Source organism: Pteropus medius, unplaced genomic scaffold (assembly GCF_902729225.1).
Source record: "Pteropus medius unplaced genomic scaffold, Ma_sr-lr_union100, whole genome shotgun sequence".
Lineage (NCBI taxonomy): Eukaryota > Metazoa > Chordata > Mammalia > Chiroptera > Pteropodidae > Pteropus > Pteropus medius.
Genome location: NW_024345479.1, coordinates 368,341 through 382,464, shown reverse-complemented (window position 1 = coordinate 382,464; position 14,124 = coordinate 368,341). Strand labels below are relative to the sequence as shown.

The 14,124-nt window shown below is 46.8% G+C and overlaps 1 protein-coding gene across 1 annotated transcript; it reads left to right on the top strand.

Annotated features, from left to right (window-relative positions):
* Positions 1-138: 138 nt before the first annotated feature.
* On the top strand, positions 139-4,866 carry LOC120611086 (tubulin gamma-1 chain). Its single transcript, XM_039873433.1, has 11 exons — positions 139-299; positions 620-732; positions 934-1,101; positions 1,947-2,015; positions 2,291-2,370; positions 2,735-2,861; positions 3,091-3,177; positions 3,291-3,440; positions 3,883-4,035; positions 4,119-4,280; positions 4,467-4,866. Exons 1-11 carry the CDS (start codon positions 251-253, stop codon positions 4,662-4,664), a joined length of 1,356 nt encoding a protein of 451 aa, XP_039729367.1. The 5' UTR covers positions 139-250; the 3' UTR covers positions 4,665-4,866.
* Positions 4,867-14,124: the final 9,258 nt, after the last annotated feature.

Here is a 14,124-nt window from a genome sequence, read left to right as displayed (position 1 = left end):
TCCACCCAGAAAAGAGAACACTGCGTCAAAATACGTCCCTCTCTCAGGTGTCTGAGCACGATCTGGGGGCGCGCACGCGCAGTCTGCATGACTGAAGTCAAGTGGATAAGGAAGTGCCATCGCCAGAACTCACTTCTCATTGGGACAGAGAAAGTTCGTGGGCGGAGCGGGTTGTTTGGCGCCTGCGTCGTGTGGCGAGCGGCGGCTTTGCTAGCGGGAGAGAGGTTGTTACGCTGGTGATTGAGGAGCGATGCCGAGGGAAATCATCACCCTACAGTTGGGCCAGTGCGGCAATCAGAGTGAGCAAACCTCCGGCCCCTCCACTAGCCACGTTCCTTAGATTCAATGGGGTCTCGCTCTGGGATCCTGGACTCCCATCTGCCCTTCCCAGAATCGTAGTTCTCCGAAAGGCGGGATATGCCTGACCTAGTGTCCAGTTGCTCGACCCCAAGGGGCAGTTCGCCCAGTCGCTGGCCCTGTAGCTCTTTCCTTTGTTATGGGAGACTCCTGAAGCTTGACTTCCTATCCCTGGACCCAGGCACTCGGTCCCCCAGCTCCTAGTTGGAACCTGCCCAGACCCAGATATCTTCTTTCTCCTCGGTCTGTCCCTCCCCCGCAGTTGGGTTCGAGTTTTGGAAACAGCTGTGCGCCGAGCATGGTATCAGCCCCGAAGGCATCGTGGAGGAATTCGCCACCGAGGGCACTGACCGCAAGGACGTCTTTTTCTACCAGGTGCTCCAAGCGACTTAGCCAGGGTTGGCAGTGGCCCAGGGGGCCTTAAGGGAACGGCAGAGGCTTGGTACGGGGAAACTCGCTGGGCAAAGGAGCCAGGGCAGCCTGTTAAGGAGGGAGGGCAGGTAGGAGCCAGAGTTGGGAGGAAGGAGGACTGGGCTGGCCTTTTCTGACTACGTTTCCTCCTGACTCTGTTGACAGGCAGATGATGAGCACTACATCCCCAGGGCCGTCCTGCTGGACCTGGAGCCCCGCGTGATCCACTCCATCCTCAACTCCCCCTATGCCAAGCTCTACAACCCAGAGAACATCTACCTGTCGGAGCATGGAGGAGGAGCTGGCAACAACTGGGCCAGTGGATTCTCCCAGGTCGTTTGCTGTTCCCCTAGCAGGACCTGCAAGGTTCTTCCTGCGTGAGGACAGGCCCTATGACTTCTCAGAAAGAGATGAAATCAGAGGGTATATGAGTGGGAAAGGGAGAGAGACCTGGCTGAGAGTTTTTTTCTCTAAGTCAACTATGTCACGTTGTTAAGAGACTACACTAGCTAGTGCTGTGTGCCAGGCATACCAAGTAATTTTCACTTATTTAAACCTCCCAACAGCCATAGAGGTAGGTACTACAGGTCCACAGACTCGTATATGCTTTTCCAGAATCCAAAAAACAAAGTGTAAGACAAGTTATAACCCATTTAGCAACAAAACCAAATCTCAGTGGAGACAGGCTATTATCATTTATATCCAGTTTATTGTCATTATTCATACCTTTCTTTGCAGAAATATTAATGTATTTGATTGTGCTTGACATGAGACCCCCTTCACTGAAGTTTCACTTAACATACAATATATGTACCATATTACTTTTCTAGAATCAGAAATATTTGATTCCAAAACATAGGCCTCAAGAATTTTAGATAAGGGTATATGGACCTGTATTATTACCTTCATTATACAGATAAGGAAACTGAAGTAGAAGGAGATTAGGTAACATGCTCAGAGTCACTCGGCTAAATAGAATGAGAGCTAATACATGAACCTAGGTGGTCTGGAGATAGAGCGCCTGCTCCTAACCACTGTTATATTGCTCAATGCAAATAAAAAACAGGGCCTCTTTGCTCCAGAAAAGGACTTGTAGGTGCTATAAGAAGAACTGATGGTGGCTGTTGTGAGGTCTTTGTCCCATGGTCCTGTCCCACTCTGACCCCATGTCTATGCAGGGAGAGAAGATCCACGAGGATATTTTTGACATCATAGACCGGGAGGCAGATGGCAGTGACAGTCTAGAGGTGAGTGTCTCAGGAATGCTGTTGGGAACTGACATAGGGAAGGCTTGGCAATACCCTCTAGAAACCACCTGTTAGGTGCAAGACCCACCTGTGTACCCTTTGCACTGGACAGAAGCCACCAGACCTTAATGGAAATAAGGCAATATCCTAAGCTCTGGGCAGGGGGAGTGGAGGAGAGGGCTCAGAAAGATAGGAGTCCAGGAAATTGTGGGATGGGTACAGTATGAAATCCTGCCACTAGATACCTAGACGCTGACTGCTCCTTTCCCATTTAGGGCTTCGTGCTGTGTCACTCCATTGCAGGGGGGACAGGCTCTGGCCTGGGCTCCTACCTTTTAGAACGGCTAAATGACAGGTACGGACTTGGTTTCTCAAGTAACTGGGAGTCCTTCTAGATATACCTTCCTAGTCACTGGATCCAAAAAGGGCCCTACTACCTCATCCTGTTGTGAGGAAAGTCAAGATATAAACTGAGAACCTGATCCACTCTTGGGGCTTGGAACCAGAGCAGTTTGGAGTTAGAACCTTAGATTCTAAGATGTCTCTCTGCCTTTTGGAAAAGTTACAGACTTACAAAAGTCAAGTCTCCCTTCTCTGCTGATGCTGTGGCCCACACCAGTTTCCCCATCCAGATTTAGCTGCTTCCAAACAGTTGTTGGGAGCTCTGTGTTTATCAAGCCTTCAGTCTGTTGCCCTGACCTTCTGTCAACCCCCACCAGGTATCCCAAGAAGTTGGTGCAGACATACTCAGTTTTTCCCAACCAGGATGAGATGAGCGATGTTGTGGTCCAGCCCTACAACTCATTGCTCACGCTCAAGAGGCTGACCCAGAACGCAGACTGCGTGGTGAGTCCTGGATACCTTTCCCTACTCCCAGCGCCCCTGTCTGTTTCATCTTTAGGCATTTAAAAACTCCATTTTGAGGCCTCCTGGGCCTCAGTCCTGTGCAAAGGCCTTTTGGATGGGTCTTTCTGGCTATGAGGCTCAAGGGAAATTAAGGTTAAGAGTCAAGGCTCAGGCAAAGCTCCTGTTCTTTCTAATCCCCAAAATCTATCACATTCTTTTGTCCCCCCAGGTGGTGCTGGACAACACAGCCCTGAACCGGATCGCTACGGACCGCCTGCACATCCAGAACCCATCCTTCTCCCAGATCAACCAGCTGGTGAGCCCCTATTCCTGGACTCCTTTAGACTGGAACCCCTCCTTGCTGCAGTGCCATCTGGGAATGGGAGGCCTCCCCAAGAAAGATGGATGACGTGGCGCCCCTGTCCCCAGGTGTCCACCATCATGTCAGCCAGCACCACCACCTTGCGCTACCCCGGCTACATGAACAACGACCTCATCGGCCTCATCGCCTCGCTCATTCCCACACCGCGGCTCCACTTCCTCATGACCGGCTACACCCCCCTCACCACAGACCAGTCGGTAGGAGCAGCCCTCAGTGTCCCAGTCCGAGCTGGCCCTGGGCCCAGTAGGCCCCAAGCGAGCCTTGCTCTCCTCCCTGCTGCCCCAGGACCTGCCCTTTGCAGTCCCCAGAGACCCTGTGCTCAGGGACTGGCACCGACTAAATGACTTCTGTGCGGACTTACTGTCCTCCTCTCTTGCCCTGGCTCCCTGCAGGGCCTGGGATGTGCGGGGTCTGTTTATGCTCCTACAGAGGGGCACGAGTTTGCCGAGCTGAGCAGGGCTGAGATTCCTGATCTCACAGCAGAGGCTCGATATAGACCTGAATCTAAAGACGCTCCCCCCAAGAGACCACACTGCCGCGGGTCTGGTGGGGGACATGTGTTGCCTACTCTTCCATCCATGCATCTCTGGACTGTGCCCTGAGTGCCGGCCTGGTCCCTGTGGCCCACTGTCCCCTCAGGTGGCCAGCGTGAGGAAGACCACGGTCCTGGATGTCATGAGGCGGCTGCTGCAGCCCAAGAACGTGATGGTGTCCACCGGCCGGGATCGCCAGACCAACCACTGCTACATCGCCATCCTCAACATCATCCAGGGGGAGGTGGACCCCACACAGGTAGGCGAGGCCCCTTTGTTCCAGCCCTGGAACCCTCAGGGGTAGAGGAGAAGCGACCACCACCAGTCCTGTGCCCACCCCAGGTCCACAAGAGCCTGCAGAGGATCCGGGAACGGAAGTTGGCCAACTTCATCCCCTGGGGCCCAGCCAGCATCCAGGTGGCCCTGTCGAGGAAGTCTCCTTACCTGCCCTCTGCCCACCGAGTCAGCGGGCTCATGATGGCCAACCACACCAGCATCTCCTCGGTGAGGCTCACAGTTTGTAACTATTTTCCCATAATCATTTTCCCGGTTGTGCCTCACCTCTCTGTATCCCTGCTACTCTGCTTCTGGCTTTTTTACTGCGGAGCTAGCCCAGCCTTGGTTCCCTGGCTCTCAGGGCCATTTATTCCTTGAAGTTCTTTGTGACCCTTGCTTTCGGTACACCCCAAGCTCTTCGAGCGGACCTGTCGCCAGTATGACAAGCTGCGGAAGCGGGAGGCCTTCCTGGAGCAGTTTCGCAAGGAGGACATCTTCAAGGAGAATTTCGACGAGCTGGACACATCCCGGGAGATTGTACAGCAGCTCATCGATGAGTACCATGCAGCCACGCGGCCAGACTACATCTCCTGGGGCACCCAGGAGCAGTGAGTCCCCCCAGGACAGGGACCCTCATCTGCCTTACTGGTTGGCCCAGGCCTGGCCTGACTGACCACCCTCTCAAAGCAAAGGGACCTCGCACATCTCTTTCTCATCAACACACCTACATGAACTCTCTGTTGTACTGGGGACACGTTTATTTCTCCTCTCATAAGACTATTTATGTTTAATAAAGCACTGGATATTAATCAAGCGCTGGTCCCCGAAGGCCTGGATAACTGGGGAAGGGGGATGCCTGTTCTCTCTCCATCACTGACAGAGTCTTCTTCCTCCACTTGCAGCATCTTCAACTCTGAGCAAACACCTCCCCTAGCTTTTCTTTCTCCCTTGTTTTGAAGAACGTGGGTGGGGTAGACACACCTGAGAAATTTGCAGGGTAAAAAGACCCACAGATATTACTTTGCTCTCTATCTGACACTCCGATCCCAGTTCTCTCCCTCCCGTATCAGATACTCATTCCACTGGTCTCACATTCCCACCTCAGAGTGTCTTATTAATCATCAGGGCAACAGGCCTGTGGTCACCCCACCCCCGACCTCCCAGGCCCCAGGCAAGCAATAGACTCAGCCCAAGTGCCTTTAATCTTCATGTAGGTAAAGCACTGCCCAAGAGCCAGTCAAGGAGAGCCCAGGTCAGGCAGCTAGAGTCAGGAGACCAAACCTAAAGCCTAGGCTCTAAGAAGGGCCAAAAATGGGCCCATAGCTAAGGCACCATGATGCTGTTCTCCAATGGCCTCTGGTTACGTAAAGGACCAAGGCCTTCCACTTCTGGTGGCAGATTGTGGGGAAGTAGTAAATAGGTAGAGGCTTAAATTTGAAAGATCAAAAGGGCAAAGCAGGTTGTCCGTAGACTGTGGTGGATCGTCAGGGCCCGTCTTAGGTCCTAAAGGTGAGGATCGTAGTAGCATTAGCTAACATGCATGCGGGCACTGTGCTAAGTACTTCACATTATTTTGTTTAATCCTCGTGACAACCCTCTGAAGTGGTAGATACTATTAATCCTATTTTTTTTAATGAGGAAATTGAGTGGTTAATTTATCAAGTCACCCAGCTAGTAAATGGCAGAATTAGAGTGAAACTTTGATCTGCCTAACTGGCATCAATGTTTCTAAACATTGTGCATCCTGCCTTTTGTGATACCTTATCAGGCTGATATAGAATCATCCCATTTCTGAGATCTTTTGGAGCCATCAGATGGACCTGTGGTTGTCAGGATGTGGGGACCCTGAATACCTGTGCAGATAGGGTAGATACAATCTGGGGGAGGTGGGTGTCAACCTCCATTGGTTTCATGTATACCTGCAAAGTGTTCCCATCACCCAGGTCAAAGTAGCTGAGGACCTGTACTTGTCTTCTTATCCTCATGACCCCAGGCTGTCTGGGGCCAAAGCCAGAGGGTCAGGCCCTGTGGATGAGCGTTTGGGGTTGGCAGAGCTCAGCAGCTCTGCAGTGAAGTGCACCAGCCCTAGAAGGCATCTGCAGCTCCCTATAGAGGCTGAAGAATACCCAGGAATGTTGGACAAATTAAGATTTTTTTTCCCTGTTGCTCACTATTGGCCTGGGGGTGAACAGAGTAAGCAACATACAGGCCAATCCTTATGAACAAAAGGAATCCTTGCAAGATTGCTGGGCAGAGAAGAGATGATCAGAAGCCAGGCCCTGGCCTGGCTGAAGGGTGGCAGGAAGGCCAGAAGCCTGTTAACTACAGCAGTCAAAGCACAAGCCTGTCACTATCAGTTGCCAGTGTCTGCAGGAGGCTGACTTGGGAAATCCAGTCTGGTGGATGTCAATCATCTATTCTCCCAGAACAGAGTAAGATGACTTCAGAGAAAACCAGCACACACCTACCTGGTCCCTTGGCTCCACCTCTGAGCCATGTACCACTGGATACCTTGCCTTGCTCTTCCTCCTTTATCAAATGTGCTTCTGGGGCATTTGCGTGAGCAGGGGATCATGAGCCTGCAGATGCCACAAGACTGCTATCTGTGAGTGGCCTGCTGGCGTACCTCCAGGCCATAAGCGATGCCAGGGCCCTCCTTTGCAGTATCCAGTTAAAGAGTATGGAGCCCCCGGCATAGGAAACACCTAGTTAGTCCAGAGTAAAGATTTTGTGTGAATAGTTGTATAGTCCCCAACACAGAGGGGTAAACACCCTGCACAGGTGGGCCTCCCTGGGAGGGAGAACTAACTGGGTCTGCAAAGTTGCTTCTATTTTCTGACTGCTGAGTGTCAGGCATTTTAAGCACAGGCAAACACCTCAATGCCAGCTTCAGGGCCAAGCCCCACCCCCAAGGCTATTTCCAGATTACCCATCACTCCACACCAGCGCAGTCCCTCCCTATACTTGGCCAGCGGCAAACCCCAAAGCATGTCAACTAGAGGGCAGTGAGGAGGCCAGGTGGAAAGGGAGGGAGGCCTCCGGGAATCAGGGCAGCAGGTGGTGCTGGTGGTAAGAAATCCCTGTGGTCCGAGAGACTGCAAGCCACAGAAGTAACAGTCCCCTCTGAGAGACAAGGGCTGCTGCGGAAAAGCTGGAGAGAAAACAGAAAAATCCTGGAACAGGGACCTCTTTTTGACTAAACGGAGAAGAGAAAACAAACCACTTAAAGGTGATGTTCCCAGAACATCAGTGTGATGTGACCCCAGGGTCCTTCGAACATGCGTAAGACAGAGATCTAGTAGTAGGAAGCACATAACCCAAAACAGAGTGATTTAAACGAATCTAAAACTTAAGGATTGTAACTTTAAAAGTGGATTGAGGTGAGGCTAGTAAGTGGTCTTCCCCATCTGGAAAGAGATGCTTGGAAGGGAGTGCAATGACTGCCCAATATATGATGGGCTGACCACTGTACGAAGGAAGGGACTCGATGTGTGACAATCCCTTCACTGGAAGAAGTTCCACACAATCTATCACAACAGTGTGTTCTCAATAAATATTTCTTGAACGTTTGCAAGAACAAAAGGCTGTGGGAGGCCAGTCACAGAGAAATGATTGTTTGATAGCCTTGAATTCTGAGGGAAAGTTTCCCAAGTGGAGATGTAAGAGAAAGGACTAGCGCACGCAGAGGCCCGGGCTGGGCAGGGGAATGGGAGGTGGAGTTCACTTCTCTTCTGCAGCTCGACCACCCGCTTCCCAACATCTGGGATGGGGGAGCTGACACCTGTCAGATGGGGCCACCAGGGTATACCTGGGGCTGAGGGAAAGCCACAGGTAGAGAAAGGGGGTTGTGGCCCAACCCAGCTACTACAGAAGGCTTCAGAGAGAGAAGCCAGCAGGGCCTTGTAGGCACGAGAGCAGTTAACGCACTGACACCCACAGGGGAAAGCATGGTAGGCAAAGGGAAGCACCTGAGAGAGGAAGGAGGCCTAAAGACAGGACAGCAGTTTCTGGAAACTGCGAAGACTCAGAAGGTGAATTTGGGGGAGCAACGGGAAATGAGGTCAGACCACACATGTCATGCAGGGCCTTTTATGCCATGTAGAGTTTGGATTTCATTCTCTGAGCAAAAAGGAACCCCTGAAAGTTAGCTAGGACACTCCAGCCACCAACCTGCTCTATCTGGACTTTTCCTCTCAAATGACATCCCTTTTCTTTCTACTTCCTCCTGTTCCCTAAATTTCTGCAACCAATATTTGGCAGACTCCGATATCACAGCTCTTGTCTGTCTTGCCAGTCCTTTCTGAAGTTTCCACTCCCGCTCAGATGCTGTTGCTGGCATGCTGACGATCTGCTCTTTATCATTTTTTCCCCAGGAACTCTGGCTTGCCCTGCCCTGCCCTGCCCTGAGCTGCCCCAGACCAGCTCTGCTCGGTAGACTGCCCCATTTCCTCCACTCCCTCCCTCTTCCTGACCAGGCACAGACAGGGCCTCCTCCCCATGCTCAACCAAAACACTCCCTTTTCTGTCTCCAGTCCACCAGATACATAATTTCACATTATTCTGGTGTTATAATTAGTGTTAGTGTTATAATTATTTTGGTCGTGTAATTTTCTTTTTTCGATACTCTCGAATACAACCCTATGTATTCTATAGAATGCTTAGGTATTCTTGTGGTTAATTCTAAAATATATTAAGACTTTTTTTGTTGAAAGTAGTTAAGACATGTGGATATGAAACTTGGATAGTCTCTATCTGTTAAAAATGAAAATATAAAGGGAAAAGTAGGGCCCACAACTCTAAGACTTTTTTTTTCTTTAAATAATGATAGATTTTCAGGAAAACAGAAAGAAATGTATGAGAGGTCTCCCTTCACCCGGCCTCCCTTGACGTTAACATCTCACATAACTGAAGTTGACTATCGAAACCAGGAAGATGACATTGGCACAATCTACAGAGCATATGCAGACTTCACCAGTTATATGCAGTGTACTCGTTTGTGTATGCGTAATTATGCAATTTTATCATACATGTACCTTTCTATAACTCCCTCCGTCATCAAGATATTTAATTGTACCATCACATGGCTCTCTTGTGTCATCATTTTATATCCACATTCGCCCTTCTTCAGCCTAATTTAAATATGAAAAAACATGACATGGAGCACAGAGAAGTTTCTGAGAGAAAATACAGCAAAATAATTATCAATAGACATTTGGATTGCGAGATAATGCTTGATTTCTTTTTTATTTTCTTTTTAAATTTTTCAGTCTTTTCTATTTTTCTTCAGTGAAAATACATTACTTTTATAAGAAAAATATCTTGAAGAAAGGTATAACATATACCATAATATTTATAAGCGCATGCTTCAACAATTTTCAAATTGGAAAAAGATCTAGTAAATTTTAACTTCTTAATTTAAAGTTTACTATTAGATCGAAATAATTCCCATTCCGTGTGTAAAATTTTTTCCATCTCCTACAGAGCAATTTAAAAGGAACATATCCAATCATTGTTCATAATTCTGTCTTAGTCTGCCCCTAAGGTTAAAATGAACAAGGTAAAAGGACATTGTTCCAGTTACTTATTGCTGCATGAAAATTCATCAAAAAACATAGAGACATACTGACTTCTTGTTTCTCTTGATTCTGTGACTTTATTGGGCAGTTCTGCTGGTCTCCTCTGGCTCGCTTGGGCTATTATAGGTGGCTGGAATGGTTAGGCGGTCCAAGTTGGCCTCATTCACATGTTTGGCAATTGGTGCTGGGTAGGGAGCCTCAGTTCTCCTCCTCATGACCTTCCAATCTCCAGTAGACTAGATCCACTTCCTTACATAGGAGTCCAGGACAGTGTTCCAAGAGGGTATGCACCATTTACCCTCCTGTGCTTGTATCATGCACACTGGCCAAGGCAAGTCTCATAGCCAAGCACAGAGTCAATAAGGGAGAAGCTATATAAAGACATGAATATTGGGAGGCAGGATTCATTAGGGACCATCAATGCAATAGTCTACTACAAATATGAAGTGTTGCTCCTTTGTAAGAATTTAAATATTGATAAAATAAAATATCACTTTGAGGCCAATGGTCCAGTTTAGTGAGGCAATTATGAGGTAATTTCTAATCTGCATATAACTGTGATTCAATCAAAATAATAGAAAAGGCAACTTCTTCATAACTAAGGAACTAGTGCTCTATAAAGTGAGTTGCATAATATAGTTATATAATCAATTTGACATTACATTTGTTTTTACATCATGACCTAAACTTCATAAATCTATTTCCATGTGTAGAAAATATATAGATAAGAAATTCTCTTTTCTTAATATTCTCTAAACATGTTAGCTCTTTATTTTTAAAAAATATTGTTTAAAAACAAATATTTGTGAAAATTCTAATTTCTAAAAGTTCGACATTAAACCAACTTGTACCTCAGAACTAATTTCTGCAAATAAGGAAAATATGAAAATAGAAATGTTTTAAAATTATTTGAATAGATACGTTTCTTTCACTATAAAGCAGAATCGATACATGTTAGACAACTGATTTTAATTCTGTGGTCCCCTCACAGCCTGACTAATCCAATGGCTTCCCAAAGTATACAGCGCTTAGACAAATAAGACTCAAGATCAAATGGTTCAGCCGATCTTGAGAATACTGTAGTTTCTCGGACACTTGCAGTGATGCTTGTTCCATCACTTGGAAGATGCTCCCTCCAGAAGAACCGGCCCACCCATTTCTGTGCCACACCTCTCCATGACTCTCATCATTCCAACCACGCTGGGCTTCGTTCAAGTACTTCAATCAGTCACACTCTGATGTCCCAGACTTCACCACGTGTCTCCTCCTCTGGAATCTCTCCTCCCCACACCATTCCTTCACCTAGCTGGCTCCTGATTCATCCTCCAGGTCACGTCAGTGTCACTTCCAAAAGACTTCCAGCTTCCCTATATATGTTCCACCAGTACTTTTCCCTGTACTTTTTCTGCCATAAATGTCACACAACACTTCATTATTTTATGCTTTGGTTTTGTTTTTTTCTCCCTGAAGGCAAGGACTGACCTGTTCATTGCTATATCTCTAGTGTCTGACCCATGGTGGACACTCAGAAACATCCCTCAAATGAATGTAAATACCAGTCAGAAAGAAAACGAAAGAAGGCACTCTGATTGCCAAGTTCAGGTACTCAAGATTATGTACTTTACTCACAGGTGGGCCTGTCCAGTCTTGACTCATAGTCTACTTACTCTTATTTTAAACAAAAGTCTGATCTATTTAGATGTATGAATTTCTAGACCAACACAAATTTGAAAGGAGAAAGGAGAGGACTACTGAGGACTTTAAAAGCAGAGAGGGCCAGCGCAATCATCCAGATGAGGAGAGAAGAGACTGAAAAATTATAAAAAGCAATAAGGAAGGGGCCAGTTGGCTTAGGGGTGAACATATCTCTAAAGGAGTCTGTGGGTCCAGATACAAAGGCTAATGTTCATGCACGTGCTTCAGGTCAACAAGAAGAGACTGCATTTCATTCAGTATATTCCATTTAAGAAACAAGAGAAGTATACATTTGACAAGTATTCCCATCAAAAATAATTTTTAAATGTTTTAAGTTATGAGATCTAGAGAGATAAGCCTGGTTAATCCATAAAATTCACTTCTCTACATGGAAATTTTTTTCTGATAAAAGTGTAACAATGGTAAAAACAATAAAATAAATGAGGGGCTACTGCTTTTCCACTGAAATGAGGGGTTACCTGCACTCTGTTCCTGCTCTCCTGACAATTACCCCAGTATGTTTCAATTAATGATTCACTTCCCTGTCTTCCCTGCTGGCCTATGCATTTCTGTGGGCTGGGACTGTGTCTTTTATCTACGCATCCCTGATATCCGCCACAAGTCCTGACACATGACAGCTGTTCAACAAACATTGGTTGAATAAATGAAAGAATGATGTCAAGGCCTGAGCTTCTATTCCCTGCCTTTCCTTTAATAAGACAAAAGACTTGCTGCACAATCAGATAATTGTGTAACCCACGATAAATTCGTGTGTTTACCATTAGCCTGTAGATTAGGAATATTGTGATTTTAATCCTAAACTCTTTACAAAGAGAAGGGAAAAGAAGGGAAGAGATGTAATTTATGCAACTTTAGAAATGAATTTTTTTTTATTCCTTTTATGCATGATATAAGAAAAGATATATTCTAGGATTTTTACACTGAATAGCTTATGGTATCAGAAAACAAATGGCTTGTTGTAGCTGAATTTCTGATATTTGATCCTTTGGAAATTTTCCCAGTGCGTGCATTATACGAAGTGCCACTAACTCCTGAATGGAAACAAACTAGTGACTATGAGTATTTTACTTCCTACAAGATCAAATAATAGCCATAAATCATGAACTGGATCTGTAGACAGCTGTACCAAACGGGGCTATCTGTGGAAAATAGAGCACTTCCAAGGCTGGACCTGTAAAGTAAGTTGGAAAAAAGGGGCAGTCAGAACTGGCTAAGCTGGAAGGTCTCCCACAGGGTAAAACAAAATTGCCAACTGGATATGGTCCTCTAAAACAACTTTGCAATGACTTGCCTTGCTTAAGGAGCATAGCCACAGTCAAGAGAAGGCTGGAAGGAGGTGATGAGGAGCAAGAGAGCCTCAGGTATCACCAAAGTGCAGCTGAACCAATGAGGAGAACAGCCTCACATCTTACCCCAAGTCTTAAAAAGGATTTTTCTTCTTTTCCTTAATCAGCAGTTCTTCCTGAGAATCCCCACTCCCTGTATGTCCCATCCTTGCTTAGGATTCCTGAGCTGAGAGAGAACTGCTCCCCAAAACTTAGATTACAGTTTTAGAAATGGTACTACTCTGAGTATCTCGTCAGCCTGCCTCCCGAGGCTGGAAAAGAATCACAGAGAGCACTGCCACAGGGGTAGTATGAAAAAATACCCTGAAGTTCATGAAAAGGATGAAGTAGAAATAAAAATAATAGGGTTTAGGTCAAGGGACTAAGAAAGACCAGACTACTACTTCTGCTCCTAGGCCTTAACCATAGGCAACAGAACGAGATGGTCTCCCCACCAGAGCCAGGGAATGACCTTAACTGAAGTTGTGTGGCCCCCTGGAAATCCTCGTGACCTAGTCCTCTCATGGATTGTAAACACATCAGTCTCAAGGACACTATAATACTCTGTCTGCTCTGGTGTTCAATTGTGTTCCAAGATCTCCCCACAGTGACTGTTCTAACCCAACCAGCTATGTTCCTTTGGACACACAGTATTTATTTCTCTGTATGCACTGTTGTTGTCCCCTGCTCATTCATCAAGTTCCTAACCACTACCTCTAACCCACGTGTTGTCAGGTAACTAATATTATCAAGTAATGCAGCAGCTGCTAATCCATAGGCCCTGAGCCACCAAACTGATCATTACTACTCTGCCATATTCCATTCATTTATATTCAGCTGTGAGAACAAGGCCCCTATAAATTCATGCATTCCTTCTGCTTGCCCTATGCCAATAGTTCTTAATCTTTGTTGATTCATGGATCTCTTTGAGAATCTGCTATGAACTTCCCCAGAAAAAATAAACATATGGATTTGAAAAGAATTTCAAGGGGTTCCTGACTCATAAAACCCATCCTTCAGACCTCACCCCAATGCTAACAATTCCTGAAGCAAGAATCGATGGCACTTCTAAAGAAGGAGGCAGTCAGAAGAGTGACAGATTAAGCGTAATTCTTCCCTACTTGTTCTCCATATGCATAAAAGCCTACAAAGGATTTGAGAATAAAAGCCGGCCATGTGCTGTCCTCACCTGTCCACCTGGCTCAGGCAGCAGGCCCATAATGGCCAACAGAGGCAGGACATAGGCCCCTCCAGACACAAAACATCTCATCTATGGGTCTAGCCCAGACCTTACACACCTTTCCCTTTGGCCATTCAGGCAAACCAGGTGACTCTGGTGCTCACCTTGTCACCTTGAACTAGTGGATGAAAAAGGACTTCTGCTAGGTCTGTTGGGCCATACCTTCTCTATATTTGCTTCTTCTCCCTTCACATCTCTGTCTCTGTCTCTTTTAC